The sequence below is a fragment of the Lithobates pipiens genome, unplaced genomic scaffold (genome assembly GCF_037356315.1).
Source record: "Lithobates pipiens isolate NorthernLeopardFrog02 unplaced genomic scaffold, aLitPip1_a1.2 Scaffold_23, whole genome shotgun sequence".
NCBI lineage: Eukaryota > Metazoa > Chordata > Amphibia > Anura > Ranidae > Lithobates > Lithobates pipiens.
This window is the reverse complement of record NW_027507785.1, coordinates 160,937,893-160,956,515: the sequence shown is the minus strand read 5'-3', so window position 1 is coordinate 160,956,515 and position 18,623 is coordinate 160,937,893. Positions and strand designations below refer to the sequence as shown.

General features: G+C 43.5%; 1 protein-coding gene across 2 annotated transcripts in view; it reads left to right on the top strand.

Moving 5' to 3' along the window:
• The window catches only part of LOC143927976 (40-kDa huntingtin-associated protein-like), an 86,296-nt gene that overhangs the window by 47,916 nt on the left and 19,757 nt on the right, over positions 1-18,623 (top strand). For both annotated transcript variants that reach the window (XM_077452514.1, XM_077452513.1), the window contains 3 exons: positions 14-106; positions 15,163-15,227; positions 17,645-17,726. In XM_077452514.1, coding sequence (XP_077308640.1) covers positions 14-106; positions 15,163-15,227; positions 17,645-17,726 — 240 coding nt within the window. The remainder of the gene's footprint in view (positions 1-13; positions 107-15,162; positions 15,228-17,644; positions 17,727-18,623) is intronic.

The window sequence follows — 18,623 nt, the reverse complement described above, 5'->3', positions numbered from 1 at the left end:
ATATTCCCTGCAGGAGATTATGATGGAGCTCTTGCAGTATTCACAGAGATGCAGTTGCTGGCTCAAGAAAAGGGTCTGCCTGCCCCAGGAAGCAATCTACCAGTGGGTAAGTATTTCATGGCACTTGTACTGTTTGTTTTACATGTACTTGAACACATGCTGTTTTCCCATGTTCTAGTGCTTCTAGAGCAGTAGAAGTACAAGAAATACTTATGTTTGATATATTTGTTATAATATTTCTAATGTTAATATGTATAAAATTCAAGAGTAAAATTGCATGGTGAAAATGCTGTTTAAAATGCAATATAAAAAATTTGGTTTCCATAGGGTACATTTCACTGAAAAGCTTAGGCGTGAATCTCATTTAGGATTACGCCATTCCTCATGTAGTGCACATTCAATTTGTGCATGGATATGAAAGTATTTTTTGTTTTTTCTCCAGGCTTCTTATTGCCCATAGGGGCTTATTTTGGCTGTGAAGAATTGGGTGCTGCTAGGCAAAAACTAGTTCACACTGCATCAGAGTGTCAGCAATGTAGAACATTTGTTGAGAAGCCATAGCATGTGGCTCATAAAATGCAGGGATTTAAAAAATCCCCATCCCTTTCCACTTCATCCTCAAACAGGTTTGAAGGTTTCAATATGATCATGGGAGAGAGGAATTGTAGTGTCACCTAGAAAACAAGGGTTCTAAGTGTGCCAAAAGTTTTCCAAAGAATTCAGAAATTCTGGCAGAGAAATAAATACTGCTTTTAGATTACTGCATGATGTGCATTCCTAAGAGGAATCTAGAGTCAGAGGATGGGATCGGTGTCATAGTAGAACATTGCTGCAGGACAAGGGAACAGCTATCACCCAGTCCGGTGTTCTGAATTTCCTGTAGGCCATTAGCAAAATATGTGTTAGTCAGCTCTTTTGTCTCAGCTCCCTTGCGCCCGTGATCTCTTATTGCTCAAGTGAAGGGGATTCCTGGTGTATTACTCACAGAATGGGATGTGGAAAGAATGGGGTTTTGCATATTCAGAATGCGTGAGCTAAAATAACTCAGGTGCTGACCTAGTACTTGCGGGTGTGTCTGTGTTGCAGAAGGCAGCAGGAAGAACAGCAAATATGCTGTGTGCTTTTTCAGCAGCTATCGGTGGTGGAAGTGTGGCAGCTGGGAGGTGTCGAGATCATATGATCATCATCCTAAAAGCAAGTCTAGATGGGAGGAAAGAAAATGCCAAATTTAAAGGATGAGTTCACTTTTCCAAAAAATAAATAAATGCACTTTTCTTTCTCGTACATCACGGGGCACAGAGGCTCCGTAATTACTGATGGGTTATAGGGTATCACTAGGTGATTGGACACTGGCACACCCTAGACAGGAAGTTCAATCCCCCATATGACCCCTCCCCCTACTGGAGGTACATCAGTTTTTTTCGCCAGTGTGTTAGGTGTTGACACTTCAGCCCCTGTATACATTACACAGGAGATTTTTTTCCTCAACCATAAACGGTTTAGAGGACAGATTAGTGGCCTTAATCGCGTCTTCACTCAGTGGAAGAAAATGCACTAGGTCCCTCTCTGTCCCCCAGGACCCTCAGAGTGAGGAACTCTGGGATAAAGGAGAGGAATCCCCCTCAGAGGATCGGGTGGAGACTGAGGAATCCACTTCTGAGGAATCTAGTGGTGAAGGGTCCTCTTCAGCTTCTCTTCTGCCTTCCCTGTTCATTGTTTACTGGAAAAGCTTATCTATTCTGAGTGGGATCACCCAGATAAACATTTTTTTTTCCTCCTAAAAAGTTTTCTGTGCTTTATTCTATCGAGGAAAAATTTACTAGGATGTGGGGTATACCGGCAGTTGACACCGCCATTTCCTCCATAAAAAAAGCCTGACCTCCTGTTGACAACGCTCAGCTGCTTAGGGATCCAACTGATAAAAAAACGTTTTCTCCTTGGCAGGTTCAGTAGCTTAACCTGCAGTGGCAGCAATTGGAGTCTGTCAATATTTGAGAGACCATGTTAAACAGGTGCTTAAAGCTTTACCTGAACAGCAAGCCCAGGGGTTAGCCAACCTACCAGCGGCTTTGTGTTTTGCTGTTGATGCTATCAGAGATTCTATCCTTCAGACCTCTCGCCTTATGCTTGGGTTGGTACATATGCGTAGAATCTTATGGTTGAAAAATTGGTCAGCCGAATCACCATGTAAGAAACTCCTGGCGGGATTTCCCTTTTGTGGTGCAAAACTGTTTGGAGAAGATTTGAACAATTATATCCTAAGGATCTCTAGTAGAAAAAGCACCCTTTTACCAGTCAAGAAAAGGAGTAAACGTCCCTCCTTTAAACGAGCGCTTTCTCCAGTACCAGGGTCATCAGACTCCAGGCAGTCACGATGGCCTCATCCATCAGGCTGAAAGGTTAAAACTCGGAGTCAACCCCAGGGACAAAAGAAGTCCTGGGTGAGAAGGTCTTTAAGACAAAACTCTAAGGCCTCCTTATGAAGGGGCACCCTCGCTTGCTCGAGTGGGGGGAAGACTACTAAAGTTCTCGGGGCTCTGGCAGGAGGAATTTTGGGGCAAATGGGCGGTCTCCACAATAACTCTAAGTTACAAACTAAAATTCCAAGAATTTCCTTCTTGTTTCCTCAGATCAAATGTACCCAGAGAAAAATAAGTCTCTCCTTCTAGCGTTGGAGCGACAGTTTTCGCAAAAAGTTATCATGGTAGTTCCCACACAAGAGCAGGGAATGGGGCTTATTCAAACCTTTTCACGGTACCAAAGCCAAACGGAGATGTCAGACCCATTCTAGATCTCAAAGATCTAAACCGATTTCTAAAGATACGGTCCTTTCGCATGGAATCGATCCGATCGGTAGTTTCCATCCTGCAAGGAGGAGAACTTCTGCCGTCAATAGACATCAAGGATGCGTACCTGCATGTACATATTTTCCCGGCTCATCAAAAAATCCTGCGTTTCGAAGTTGAAAAACATCACTTTCAGTTTTTTGCTCTGCCTTTCGGGCCAGCTACTGCACCTCGGGTGTTTACAAAGATCTTGGCCCCTCCTCTGGCCAGATTAAGGGCCCAAGGTATAACAATAATAGCATACCTAAATGACTTGCTCTTGATAGACCAGTCGGTAGCCCGCCTGGACCAAAATTTGGTCACCACAATAAACTACCTGGAATACCTAGGTTGCGTCCTCAACTTAGAGAAGTCTTCTTTAAAACCAGTAAGAAGACTAGAATATTTCTGTCTGCTCATAGATACAGCCCAGCAGAGGGTATTCCTACCCCAAGCAAAGATCAATGCTATAAAAGAACTGATTCAGGTAGTCAGGGCAAAGAAGGGTCCTTCTATTCGTCTTTGTATGAGGTTGTTGGGGAAAATGGTGGATTCATTCGAAGCAGTTCCCTACGCTCAGTTTCATTCGAGGCTTCTGCAAAACAGTATCCTGTCGGCCTGGAACAAGAAGGTTCAGGCGTTATATTTTCTGATGCATCTGTCTCCTACAACGCGTCAAAGCCTCAGCTGGTGGTTCATACCCGAAAATCTGCGGAATTAAAATCCTTTTTACCAGTTACCTGGACAGTGGTAACAGATGCCAGCCTTTCGGGTTGGAGGGCAGTCCTGGAACAGTCGACTGTCCAAGGGAGATGGTCCAAGACCGATCAACATTCTGGAGACTCAGGTTGCAGGGTTGCCCTGTCAGGATCCAGTCCGACAATGCCACAGCAGTGGCTTATATCAATCACCAAGGGGGCACCAAGAGTCGTGCAGCTCAGGGAGAAGTAAATAAGATCTTAATCTGGGCAGAAAGACATGTGCCATGCGTATCGGCAGTCTTCATTCTGGGGGTAGAGAACTGGCAGGCGGACTACTTGAGCCACCAGCAGTTAGTCCCAGGGGAATGGTCTCTTCACCCGACGTCTTCTTGGCCGTATGCCAGAGATGGGGGGTTCCAGATGTTGATCTCTTTACGTCCAGGTTCAACAACAAAATCGACAACTTTGTGTCAAGAACGAGGGATCCTCTTGAATGCGGGACAGATGAGTTGGTAACTGTGGCATCAGTTCTCTCTGATTTATGCATTCCCTCCTATTGTTACTGCCACGAGGACTTTGCAGGATCAGGCAGGAAAAGAAGTCGATGCTTCTGGTGGCCCCAGCATTGCCCAGAAGTGGTATGCTTGGTATGCAGAAATAGTGAAGTTGGCGGTAGACTCTCCTTGGACCCTACCGTCCTGTCCAGACCTGCTATCTCGGGGACCAGTATCCCATCCTAAATTACAAACTCTAAATTTAACGGTTTGGCTATTGAAACCCACACTCTGAAGGATCATGGGTTTTCGGGCCCTGCGATCTCTACCTTGATTAATGCAAGAAAGCCAGCTTCCAGAATGATTTATCACAGAGTCTCCTGGTGTGAATCCAGGGGTTGACACCCCAGAAAATATGTCATAAGCAGAATCCTAGAATTTCTGCAAAATGGGTTGGAGATGAAACTGGCCTTGAGTACCGTCAAAGGCCAAGTCTCGACCTTATCGGTTCTGTTTCAACGTCCACTTGCTTCACATTCTTTGGTCTGAAGCTTTATACAAGGGGTAACGCGCCTTAATCCTCCAGTTAAGGTGCCTCTGAACCCCTGGGATCTGAATTTGGTTCTGTCAGCTTTACAGAAGCAGCCTTTTGAACAGATGCATCAAATTCCCTTAGTTCTGTTGACAAGGAAATTCATTTTTCTGGTGGCCATTTCTTCTGCCAGAAGAGTATCAGAATTAGCGGCCCTCTCTTGTAAAGAGCCATACCTGATAATGCACATAGTGTTAGGCCCTCATCCTAGTTTTCTTCCGAAGGTGGTCTCAGGTTTTCATCTAAACCAAGATATTGTTCTGCCTTCCTTTTTTCCAAATCCCTGCTCTACGGAAGAGAAGTCACTAAATTCTTTGGCTGTAGTGAGAGCAGTCAAAGCCTATCTGGAAGCGACTGCTCAGGTTTGCATCGTATTGCCAGAGGGTCCTAAGAGAGGACAGGCAGCGTTGAAATCTACCATTGCTAAACGGATTCAACAAGTAATTTGTTCAAGCTTATGCTTTGAAGCAAAAGATTCCGCCTTTTCAAATCAAGGCGCACTCCACTAGGGCTATTAGTGCATCACCAGGCCCCATGGCTCAAATCTGAAAGGCCGCAACCTGGTCATCAGTTTATACATTCACCAAATTTTATCAGGTGGATGTGAGAAGGCATGAGGATATCGCCTTTGGGCATAGTGTGCTGCACACACTACAGGTACAGGGTCCTCAGGTCTGATTACACCCTATGTTGTGTGGTTTCCCTCCCATCAGATAGCATTGCTCTGAGACATACCATCAGTGATTACTGAGTCTCTGTGTCCCGTGATGTACGAGAAAGAAAATAGGATTTTTCTAACAGCTTACCTGTAAAATCCTTTTCTTTTGAGGTACATCATGGGACACAGGGGTCCCTCCCCGCTTCTAATACACTTATATTGCTTTGCTGCAAAACTGAGGTACCTCCAGTAGGGGGAGGGGTTATATGGGGGATTGAACTTCCTGTCTAGGGTGTGCCAGTGTCCAATCACCTAGTGATGCCCTATAACCCATCAGTAATTACTGAGTCTCTGTGTCCTGTGATGTACCTCAAAAGAAAAGGATTTAACAGGTAAGCTGTTATAAAAATCCTATTTTTTTTTTTTGCAGGAAAAAAAAAAGTACATTTATTTAACTTGTAAAGCCTTACACCAGCGATCAGCAGACCTGAAGATCTGTCAGTGTATCTGTGTGCTTGTACATCGTGTACGGGCAAGCAGATTCACTGATGGGAAGAATCAATGAACTACCACAGCGCTCAACAGCGCTGTGGTAGTTCATAGAGAACTACAAGCTGCAAAGGATGTCAGTGCTTTAGTAGTTCATAGCTGTGTAAATTAATGATGTGGCCATGTGAGTGGAGCCCCGCACCGCCATACTGATTTAAAAAAGACATCTAGTATGGGGAACATCTCCCCGTACTGCTGTCACCGGGGGGGGGGGGGGTTGATTTTTTTGTTTTAATTTATACTTGCCTAAGTGGATGCAGCATCGATGCAATGCTGCATCTATCCCCCGCCATCTCGAAGGGTGAGAACTGAGCGATCAAAGACCACTGATTGCTCAGTTCTCCCCTTGCACTCTAAGCAGAGAGACATGAGTGTCGGTCATCGCTGTTTGCAAAATGGTGAAAAACGAACATATGCAAAAATGTAAATATCCAAATTTCTCTAACAGAGAAAAGAAGTTGCTACTGATTTTTGCGCAAATGTTCATCAAACCAGTATATTCGCAAGAAATGCAGTAAAACCATTATTCGCAGATAAAAGTACAGCTAATTTTACAAAATTCCTGCTAAATCCCTACTAAATGTAAAAGCTTAACCTGTATGGAGTTAATAACAAGTATTTGTAAATTGCTCCTTTTTGAAAAACGGTAAAAATCGAACATGCCCAAAAATTTCTCCAACAATTTAGAGGTTTTCACTTTTAACTTACAGCTTTCAGAATTTGTGAAAGACCCCCCACACACCATACATTTTATGAAAGCACATGGCCAGTAGAATAAAAAGAAGGTGCTACTGATTTTTAAGGCATCGCGATATTTGCGCAAATGTTTATCAAATCAATATTTTCGCTAAAATCATTAATAGTGTACATAAACTCAACAAAATTCCTGCAATTACTAAAGCATCGTTCACATATGACATACTAAAGTTTACACTCATGAGAGGCCACGTTTACCCACACAGGGATGCACAGGTGTTCCGTGCATCCCTGTACAGACAGTCCCACTTATGTCAATTGGGATGCAACGGCATAGCTGCTGTTCCCAGTCTGACATCCGTGTGGGTACATGACCCCGAACGCAGACAGTGTGAGCTCAGGGATGTGCATGTGGACCTACATGGATGTAAAATTGGGAGCAACGGCGTTCGTGCAGGTGCTACATCCCAAATGACTTCAGCGGGACTGCCTGCACAGGAATGCACGAAACACCTGTGCGTCCCCGTAAAGGTACGCGGTGTATGCCCTGTGTAAACAAGGCCTTAGGCCCTTTTCACAAAAGCAGATTGATTGGGTCTGCCTGTCTGTTTTTCAGGGGGCCCAATCGGACCACTCATTGTTCTCTAAGGAGAGGCTGATGTAAATGGATATGTGTCCGTTTACACCCGTCTGCATCCGATGCAGTCCAGTCTGCTAAAAACAGACGCATGGCGATTCTATCCCCCATCCATCCAGCAGATCAAATTGTTTTGGATGGAAATGGACAGACGGTACATTTCCATCCTTTCACACCATAGAGAATAGCAGGCTGTGTCCGTGTCCGCTCTGCATCAGCGGAGCGGACACGGACCTGTTATCCGCTTGCTCAGCAGGGATCAGCAGACAGATCCCCTGCTGATCAAGCGGATCTGCTTGACAGAGTCCAATCCATTTATAATTTTTTTTCTTAAGCTGCATTATTAGAGCCTGAGGCTTTGGTGAGATAGTCCCTTTCTCTGTAGCACTTTACATGAATGAATGAATGGAATAGAGATTCCATTCATTCATGATACATTGTAACACGGTTACCATGATCAACTGTCAGTGGATATATCGATGGCTTTATCCATTGTACAGGAGGGGTGGGGTTTGGTATACACATGTATACCAAGCCCCCCCAAGCCACAACTTCATCCCCACCCGAACCGCTCCCCCTCCCCTCTGCCCCGCACTCTCCAAGCTGACAGATCACAGAGATCTGTGCAGGGCGACACTGCAGGCAGCGGGAGGGAAGGAGAGATGCAGCTCACAGTGATCATGGATTGGGGTGATCAGATGTATTTGGGGGACACGTCTGGACACCCCCCGCAAGCCCCATGCAGCACCATGCAGGGAGGCAATGACTTTGGGAGGCGGTCACATTAGGGGTAATAACACTGAACAGCAGGTTGTAATCCACTGATCAGAGTTCTAGAATTGTTAAGCAGAGTCTCCTCCTCCTTTCCTCCCTTCCTTCCTCCCTTCCTTACTCCCTCCCTCCTCCCACTACTACTACTCCTACAATTCCTTTTGACTTCTGGATGTCCACCTTTTCATTGACATTCTGTAAATGAGAGCCACAGCATTGGACCCAGCTTCTGCAAGGTCACCCAGTTAGTGGCCCAGCAGTGGTGTACACAAACCATAAGGGGGGCCTTAATCACTTGCTTACTGGGCACTTAAACCCTCCTCCTGCCCAGATCAATTTTCAGCTATCGGCACTGTCACACTTTGAATGACAATTAAGTGGTCATGCTACACTGTACCCAAATAAAAATTTTATAATTTCTTTCCCACAAATAGAGCTTTCTTTTTGTGGTATTTGATCACCTTTTGGGTTTTTATTTTTTATGAAAAAAGACAGAAAATTTTAAAAACAAATACAAAACCGTTTTATATTTTGTTATAAAATTTTGCAAACAGGAAATTTTTCTCCTTCGTTGATGTACGCTGCACTGATTAGCACAGATGGGCTGCACTGATATCTGGCAGTGATTGGCACTGGTAGGTGACACTGGGCAGCACTGCTAGGTGGCACTGATGAGTCATTGATTTGCACCACTGGTGGGCATTGATAGGGGGCACTCGTGGGCTTTGATAGTTGGCACTGATTGGTGGCACTGATATACACTGTTGGGCACAGATGAGGCGGTTGTGCCTCTTTCGAACCTACACAGAAGCTGGTGATAGACATCATGGGACACAGAGCCATAGTAGATACTGTGTGGGTTATAGGCCACCTTCAGGTGATGGACACTGGCACACCCCAAGACAAAAAGTCCACTCCCTATAGAACCCCTCCCACTACTGGGATTACCTCAGTTTTTTTGCCAGTGTCTAAGGTGTTGGTCACGAGTAATGATGTGCTGTGCTGAGCTCCATTGGAGCAATCCTTGCTGAGGCTAGCCATGCAGCCGGATCCATTCAAAGTGTCTTTTTGGCCAATTTGAATGGTACCTGGGCCCCGTATCGGAAGAAAAAAGGTTTTTCCTGTAAACGCTTCTCTTTTAGAGAGCTGCACCCTGGGATCCAGTACTTTTGGTATTAAGGCCATAAAGTTTTTACTGGCGGTAGTACTATTACAGGTCCAGGATTGTGGGTTTCCCCCGATGATCCCCAGCTCTTGAAGGTTTGTAACAGAACTCACCGTGAAGATTGGGTCTGTTGGTTTTACCACAGAAAACTCTGCGGCAGGAAAGGTAAGTGGAGTTTTTCTAAAAACATTTAGAATTTTCTTGTGAAATGTCTCCTTTAATTAGTGAATGTTGTCATGCCTATGTGTCACCACTGGGGGCTTTATTGAGCACATACCTTCTCACGCTTCCTCAGAGAGCTCACGTGTCCAGAACAAGCAGTTTCCTTTCTTCCAGTCAGCAGCAGTCCTCCAGTAAGTCTGGGGGGGTTTTCCTCCCCACCAGACACTCCCAACCTGTGCTATTTTCTCCCACTCTTCACGAGTAAGAAGGGCCAGGAGAAAAGATTTAAAAAAAAAAGCCTGCCACGCTGCCCTACTCGGCAGCTTCCAGGCTCCCTCCTCGCCATTTTTCCACCTCTCAAAAGTGATCCCATAGGATCAGAGGCCTGCTCTCGTGTGGGAAAGCTCTTTTTTTAAGAGAGGAGGGGGGCCGTAGGAGATGGATTGTGGCGGGGCTTGGCGCAGCATTGATGTCCTCCAATGTCCAGCACGGGAAAGTAAAAGCATCGTTGTTACTGCTCCAAGCTGCGGAGGGACACAAGAGCAAGGGTGGCATGAAAGAGGTTTGGTAACGCAGACATTCCTTTTGACACATTTACTATTGCATGAGGCTGAGCATTAATAGCAGCAGCAGGGCTGGACTATTTGCTCAAGCAGTGGATGCATTCCTTCTGGTAGTACCTCTGCTTTGTGCATCAGGCTATGGTCGGAAGGGGGCGTAAAAGCAGCTTAAAAAATGACTCTAGAAAGACTTCTACAGTCACAAGTAAGCCTAAAACCATCTCAAAGAAGATGGCATCCTCCCCTGAGAGTGATATGCCTGGAAAGGGTGAGCCATCAGAGACGTCGGATGTTGCAACTGCTCTTAACACTGCAGCCCCTGTTTTATATTTCGGAAGAGTTTTTTTTTGGCTTGGGGCAAAAAATTGATGCTTTAATCCGTTCCCAGAGTGGAACTAAGCGTAACAGGCCCCCGTCCATTACTCAGGACCCTTAAACTGAGGAATAGGGGGGCGAGAAATGATGATCTCTCAGGGGACCAGGAAGAGGCTGGTGACTGAAGAGTCTAAAACGGATGGATCAGGTTCACAGGAAAGGTTGTTGGTACAATCTGTCACTGAATTGGTCTGCTCCACATTTTTGATGTCGGTAGGTCAGTCGATGAGCCCACTTCTAGTTTGGGTTCGCTAAAACCTCCCCAAACTATGCATGCTTTTCCTATCCATTCATTGCTAAAAAAGCTTATGTATTCTGAGTGGGAGCAACCCAGATAAACCTTTTTTTCCTCCAAAAAAGTTTTCAACACTTTATCCTATGGAGGAAGAGTTTAATAAAAAGTGGGGGATTTCAGCAATTGACGCTGCTATATCCTCTGTGAACAAATACCTGACTTGTCCAGTAGACAATGCTCAAATGCTAAAGGATCCAACAGATAAAAAGTTGGAATTCCTTTTTAAAAAATATATTTCACTCACGGGTTTAGTGGTTCAGCCTGCGCTGGCAGCAATTGGGGTAGCTCAGCCCTTAAAGGACCAGTTTAAAGAGGTACTCAAGGTTATTCCTGATCAGCAGGCCCAAGATTTGGCCAGGATATCAGAGGCATTCTGTTTTTTCAGTAGACGCTGTGAAAGATTCTATTCCAGGCCTCACGGCTTATGCTAGGGCTGGTACACGTGCGTAGAATTTTAGGGTTGAAAAATTGGTCAGCCGAAGCGCCATTCAAAAAGCTCTTGGCCAGTTTTCCATTTCATGGTTAACGATTATTTGGGGATGATCTGGATAAGTATATCCAAATAATTTCTAATGGAAAAAGTTCCCTTTTACAGTTAAGAAATTTAAGTGCTTTTGCTTTTAAGGAGCATCAGCCTCCAGGCAGTGATGACGGCCTCCACCATCAGGTTCAAGAGGTAAACCTCAGGGTCAGTTCCAGGGTCAAAAGAGGACCTGGGGGAGGAAGCCCACAAAACAAAATATTAAAACCTCCTTATGAAGGGACGCCCCCACTCGCTCCAGTGAGGGGAAGACTTCTGCCGTTTTCAAGGATCTGGAAGGAACAATGTTAAGACAGATGGGTGGCTTCCTCAATATCTCTAGGTTACAAACGAGAGTTCCCGTCTCCTTGTTTTCTCAGATCAAACGATCCCAGAAATCCAGTGAAAAAGAAGTCTCCCTTTCTAGCTTTGGATCATCTCTTGTCTCAAAGAGTGATATCGGTGGACCCCTTGGAAGAGCGAGGATTAGGGTTTTATTCAAACCTTTTCACGGTACCAATACCAAACGGGGATGTCAGACCTATTTTAGATCTCAAAGATCTAAACCAGTTTTTGAATATCCGCTCTTTTCGCATGGAGTCAATCTGATCAGTAGTCTCCATCCTAAGGTGAAGAACATCTGGCGTCAATCAACATCAAGGATGCTTATCTCCATGTGCCTATTTTTCCCACTCACCAGAAATATCTACGATTTGAGATAGAAAATCTTAATTTTCAGTTCGTAGCTCTGCCTTTCAGTCTAGCTACTGTACCCCAAGTGTTTACAAAGGTCCTTGCTCCTCCTTTAGCCAGATTTAGTGCTCAAGGCATAACGATTCTGGATTACTTAGACAATCTACTCTTGATAGATCAGTCAGTAGCCCTCTTAAACCAAAGTTTTGTCACCGCAGTCCGCTACCTGGAATACCTAGGTTGGATTCTTAACCTAGAGAAGTCCTCCTTAAAACCATCAAGAAGATTGCAGTACTTGGGTCTGATCATAGATACAGCTCAGAAGAGGATGTTCTTGCCCCAGGCAAGGATTTAGTTCCATAAGGGAACTGATTCAGCTGGTCAAAACAAAGAAGAATCCTTCTATTTGACTTTGCATGAAATTGTTGGTAAAGATGGTGGCTTCATTCGAGGCTGTTCTTTATGAGCAGTTTCATTCGAGACTGCTGCAAAACTGTATCCTGTCAACTTGGAGCAAGAAAGTCCAAGCTCTGGACTCCCCAATGGGTTTAACCCCCAAAGTGCGTCAAAACCTCGGTTGATATCCAAGAATCTTTAAAAAGGAAAATCCTTTCTACCAGTTACCTGGAAGATGGTAACAACAGATGCCAGCCTTCTGGGCTCGGGAGTAGTCTTGGAAGAAGCATCTGTCCAAGGGAAATAATCCAAATCAGAAATTACCCTGCTCATCAATATTCAAGAGATTTGGGTAGCATGCTGGGCCCTGAAGGACTGGACGCTCATATTACGAAATTGTACTGTCAGAATCCAATCTGACAACAGTGGCCTATATCAATCGCCCAGGGGGCACGAGAAGTCGTGCGGCCCAGAGAGAGGTGAATCATATCCTATCTTGGGCAGAAGACAACATTCCTTGTCATCGGCAATCTTCATTCCAGGAATAGAGAATTGGCAGGCGGACTACTTGAGCCACCAACAGTTGTTCGCAGGAGAGTGGTCTCTTCACCCCGACATCTTTCTGTCAGTATGTCAAAGATGGAAAATTCTGGACGTGGATCTGTTTGCGTCCAGGTTCAACAAAAAGTTAGACAATAGACAACATCCAATGACATGCAGAACACATGCCTTAGTTTTTTTCCATGGGATCAGTTTTCACTGATCTGTGCGTTCCCTCCTGTTCAAAAACTACAGTGTCTTCTTCGCAGGGTCAAGCAGGAAGGGAAGGAGGTGATTCTTGTGGCCCAGGAGGTCTTGGTTTGCAGAGATCGTAAAATGGTGGTAGGGGACCGATGGACGCTACCACCACGGCCAGACCTTCTCTCGCAAGGTCCGGTATTCCATCCTACCTTAGAAACGCTAAATTTAACAGTTTGGCTATTAAGACCCACATTCTGAAAGACCATGGGCTGTCGGCTTCAGTAGTTTCTACTTTGGTTAATGCTAGGAAGCCGGCCTCCAGAGTCATATACTATATATTCTGGAAGGCTTATGTCTCCTGGTGTGAATCCTGGGGTTGGCACCCCAGGAAATATATCATAGGGAAGGATCCTTGAATTTCTACAGATTGGATTAGAAATTAAGCTGGCTTAAAGGAACTATCAAAGGCCAGGTGTTGGCCTTATCGGTGTTTTTTCAATGACCACTTGCTTTACACTCTCTGTTTCGTAGCTTTATTCAGGGGGTAATGCGCATTAATACTCCAGTTAGGTCACCCATGGGACTTAAATTTAGTCCTGTCAGCGTTTCAGAAAGGGCCTTTTGAGCCAATACCAGATATTCCCTTGGTCCTCTTGACAAGGAAATACATTTTTTTGGTTGCCATATCTTCTGCAAAAAGAGTCTCGGAGTTGGCCACTCTTTCTTGTAAAGAACCATATTTGATTATTCATAAGGATAAGGTTGTATTACGGCCTAATTTCCCACTGAAGGCAGTGTCAGGTTTTTATTTAAACTAGGATATTATTCTGCCTTCATTTTTTCCAGAACCTCATTCTGCGGAAGAAAGGTCACTACTCTTGATGTGGTGAGAACAGTCAAGGTCTATTTGAAGAAGACCGCACAGATTTGTAAAACAGTTGTTTTGTTTGTGTTGCCACAAGGTCCTAAAAGAGGACAAACAGCGTCAAATCTACTATTTCTAAATTAATTTGTCAAGTGATTGTTCAAGCTTATGGTTTAAAAAGGAAAATTCCACCTTTTCATATTAAAGCACACTCCACCAGGGCTGTTAGTACTTCCTGGGCAGTGCATCACCAGGCCTCCATGGCTCAGATCTGCAAGGCCGCAACTTGGTCTTCAGTCCATACATTTACCAGATTCTATCAAATAGATAGTAATAGATAGTAAAAGGTCATGAGGATATCGCCTTTGGGCACAGTGTACTACAGGCTGCAGTATAAGTCCTCTAGTCTCTTAGTGCCCTACTTTTGTTGTGTCTCCCTCCCTTTAGTTGGCATTGCTATGGGACATCCCACATAGTAACTAATATGGTTCTGTGTCCCGTGATGTACGATAAGAAAAAGGATTTTACAGGTAAGCTGTTTTAAAAAGATTACTGATCTTCTGTTTGCATCACGTGACCAGCTGTCATTGGCTGACAGCTGATCACGTGTTAAGGGGCCGGGAGACTTGGTGATTGCAGGGAGCGTGCAAAGGGGAGGACTTGTATCGACTGCCTCCCGGCAATGTAGGTCCGCAATGTAGCCATCATTCGGCTATAGCGTTGACGGGAACAGGTTAAAGTCATTGGCTCCCGCTGCTGTCAATCACAGCCAGTAATCCAATGAAAAGAGCGAGGGGGCAGGGCCAAGCCACGGCCCTGTGTGTGAGTGAACATGCAGAGCCACAGTTTGAGAGCGAGCCTTGTCGTCGTCCCCCCCCCCCCCCCCCCAAGGTGCTTGCTTTGGGGGCACTTGACAGGAGAGAGCGCAAAAGCACTGCACAGAGCAGGTAAGTATAACATGTTGTTTAAAAAAAACAAAAAAAACTTTAATATCAATTTAATGTTTTATCTGGTTATCTATCTGTCGAAAAACAAAAGCAATAAAGTATTCAACAGTCTATACAACTTTTTTTTGTGAAACAGATGAATTTGGGCGATACTGCCCTAAATATGGTATGGTAAATGTTGTTGCTAAAATAAAATAATTTTATGTCTTCAAGATAATGCTATATATATGCAAATTCAGCCATTTGCTAAGCCATATCCCTCTTCAGCAGACTTGTTAGTAACTCATTACAAAGTAAAGTTTTAAAACCAAATATTGCAGAAATCAATAAAACCTCACACGTAGAAACTTCACCAGATCCATGTTATAAAAAATCGAGTGATTTGAAAAAGGATAAAAAAGAATGTCTTGTGAATTGGTAAAGAAAATTTTGAAAAATGAACAACACACAGGATTGAAAAAAATGCATACATTAGACTTTTATGTTTTTTATTTATTTTGTGTAATATTTTGCATTACAGGAGCATTTTTGGACATTATAGCAAAATGTGAAGTATCGCGTGTCCTCCTCCTCATGCTGTTGCAAGTAAGCAGTAATTATTGTAATTCTAATATATTTATGCAACAAAGAAGCTATTCTCTTAATTGATACAAATGATTGAAAAGTGTTATTGGCATACAACATAATCTCAAAATACATTTTTTCTCACTTTGCTTTCTTGGCTGGCAAAATTATTGGTCGAATCTAGTTGTATGAAAAATTTGATCATATATGGCCATCCGTAGATGTCTACTTTGTTCTGTAACATCTTTTAACCACCGCAATACAGGGCACTTACACCCCCTGCCAACCTAGGCCATTTTTCAGCTTTCAGCACTGTAACACTTTGAAAATTTGAGTGGTCATGCTACACTGTAACCATGTGAATTTTTTATAATTTTCTTCACACAAATAAAGCTTTCTTTTCATAGTATTTAATCACTTCTGCACACACACACACACACACACACACACACACACACACACACACACACACACACACACACACACACACACACACACACACACACACTTATGTGTACAATACTAAGAGTATCCGTCAATACTTAAAGTGACATAATACATATGCCTTATCAATAAATTCCAGTTAACATAACCTAAATCCATGAATGTATGCAGCAACTTTACTGTCCAAAAAGTGTACAGATCCTCCCACTGATGACTATGAAGGGTAATTACCATTGTCAAAATTCAACAATAAAGTGTATGCATCTCCTCATGTCTGTGTGCTGTTTAGTTCCAGTAATCACCGCCAGTGATCTTCCACCATCCCCACAATATGCTGACCGATTATAAGTTGACCTAGAAGTGAATTGGTCAGATAACGCCTTGTCCTTTAATTTGGGCTTTCACTAGTGACTTCCTCAAAGGCTTTTTACCCTTTAGGTAGATGTTTTGGTAACTTTCACCTACAAATTTGTGCTATTGGTAGTGAGGAGGATTTTTTTGTTCTAGAATCCTGAACAAATTTTTTCTATTGTATCCGGTAATAAAAAAGACACTCACAGAAGTAATTTATATATGTTACCTGGGCCACAACATGTTAAATAAGTAAAATAAGTAGGGTATAGTCCAACCTCCATGATGATTTTTTTTTTTATTGATTGTTTTGTACGTGGATGAGACGCATGATAATTGATATAAATTGTGTGCAGAAAACTTTTTTTAGAGTCAGTTCACACCAGAAATTGTACCACGAGCATGTTGCATATTCCTGTGAGATTCACATGTGATGCAATTTTAGTCCATTCACTTTAAATGGGCTAAATCACACTGGACCACATCAAAAGTAGTGCTTCGCTATAAAAAATGCACTGCAATTGAATTGCATGGTATTTCTGTACTAAGTGATCCAGTGCAGGCAAAGGCACTGCGTTTGCAACCTTTTTTTGGGGTGTTGCTAACTTACAACTATGGTACACTACAGCAGATTGCAACGGTAGTGTGTTTTGAACGCGATGGGGGTGACGAACGCGGGTTTTCTGCACCCCGTCCTGGTATAAACAGGCACTTAAAGCAGTTATATGTGGGAGGCTCCAGCATAATGAAAAGTCTATTTGGTAACCAAAAGATTTTCATGATATTGTTATGGCCAGCTGTTGCAAAGCGGAAGCATGAACAAAGCTGATGTGTTACATCATTGTTAAAATTCAAAGGTTATGTGTGTTTGTGTTTAACAAGTAGTTTATTGTCTATTGTGTTCTTAAAGTGGTTCTGAAGCCTCAAGGTGTTATACCTTTATGCATAAAATGTCTTCTCTGCTGCAGAATCCCCCCAGCCCCCCTTATTCTTACCTGAGCCCAATCTGATCCAGCAGCGTGCAGTAGAGCAGCAACTCTCGCCACTGTCTTCCTCCTCATTGGGCAGATTGATAGGCATGGGAGCCATTGGCTCCTGCTGTTGCCAATCAAATGCAGTGACCAGGGGGCGGGGAAGAGTTGCCCGGTCTGTTTCAATGGGCACAAACAGGGTAGCTCAAGCGCAAGCCCGCACAGGTGCCCCCATGAAAAGACACTTTCCATGGGGACACTCACTGAAGAGAAAAGGGGCCTGGAGCACTACAGGGGACTGTGGGGCTGCTCTGTGCAAAAGCAATGCACTGAGTAATTTTAATAAAAACAAACAAATGTTTAACATTACTTGAATCTCAAGCTAATGTGAAACCCAGAGAAAAGGGGAAGAATCTAATGGAATGGGGTCTGGTCAAGTTTTAGAATGATTGCTGGATATTACAGGCCTAGCTCTGTGATTTCTTTCTAATGCAGATTGTAACATCATTTTACACTTCCCTCTCCCAAGCCTACAGTAGTAGTAGGAGTACATAAGCATTATGTCAAAGGTTTAATGCCATTTTGTTTGTATTTTTTTTTTTTTACTTATGTCGCATCTGAACTATTGTAACTTTTCTTAATTTTTTTTTCTTTTTCTCTCTCTTGTTTCAGCCTCCCCCTCAAAAACTTCTACCAGAACATGCACAGACTCTAGAGAAGTATGACTGGGAAGCTTTTGACAGTCACAACCATGGTGAGGATCTTCCAGCCCTGAGACTCCCCCAATGCCCATGTAGTTTAGTTGATTGTCTTTCACTGACATTTCCAGCGTCATTATATTTCTAAATGTCGACTGGGGGTGGAATCCTCCAATAATAGCAGCCTTCCCTCAACCGTAATGCATGGTTGACAGCTTAGTATGCAATGCTGAGACTGTAGCTCTGAGTAAGCAAAGAGATTCTACTTTCCAGAACATTTATTGGACAGAAATAAAACAAACAAGTACATGAAGACAGGTAAATAACTCCGTACAGGGTAGCAGTTACATCATTGCAATCTGCTGATGTACATTAACAGATAGTGTACACACAGTATGTAGATTCCTGTACCTGTTTCTGATGGAACTGCCTCCTTTTGACTGAGGTGTTAAAAATAAAATTTCCTTACACATTTTTATACAATTTTAATAGTAGTACTTAATATTGGCTCATTCACACTACCCATGGTTTAGTACTACACCATTCATGGAGTGGTGGCTTTTAAATGTGTGTAGCACTATGCTTCATTTTTGTGTGTCACAGCCCATTCATTTTGAGTAGTCTGCCTAATACACTGTGCCATAACTGCTGTGGCTTTTGGTTTTTAGGTGTTAATGCATTTATGAAGATTTGGGCATTGTCAACATAACCACTTTAATGCAGCCATAAAGCTTTATACCGCCCCCACTTCTTTACCTTCTTTACCTTTTTTGTTGGAACAAAAGTATACTTATCACATTGATGGACCACTAAAGGTGCCCGGAAAAAAGGTGGGGCAGGAGCTGATTTTCCTACTACAGGAGGGTTGCCATGGGTTTCGGGGCTGGTGGATGATTTTAAGAGATTGCTGCAGGTGTGAGCAGACTTTCAGTTTCTAGTTTAGCAGCATGATG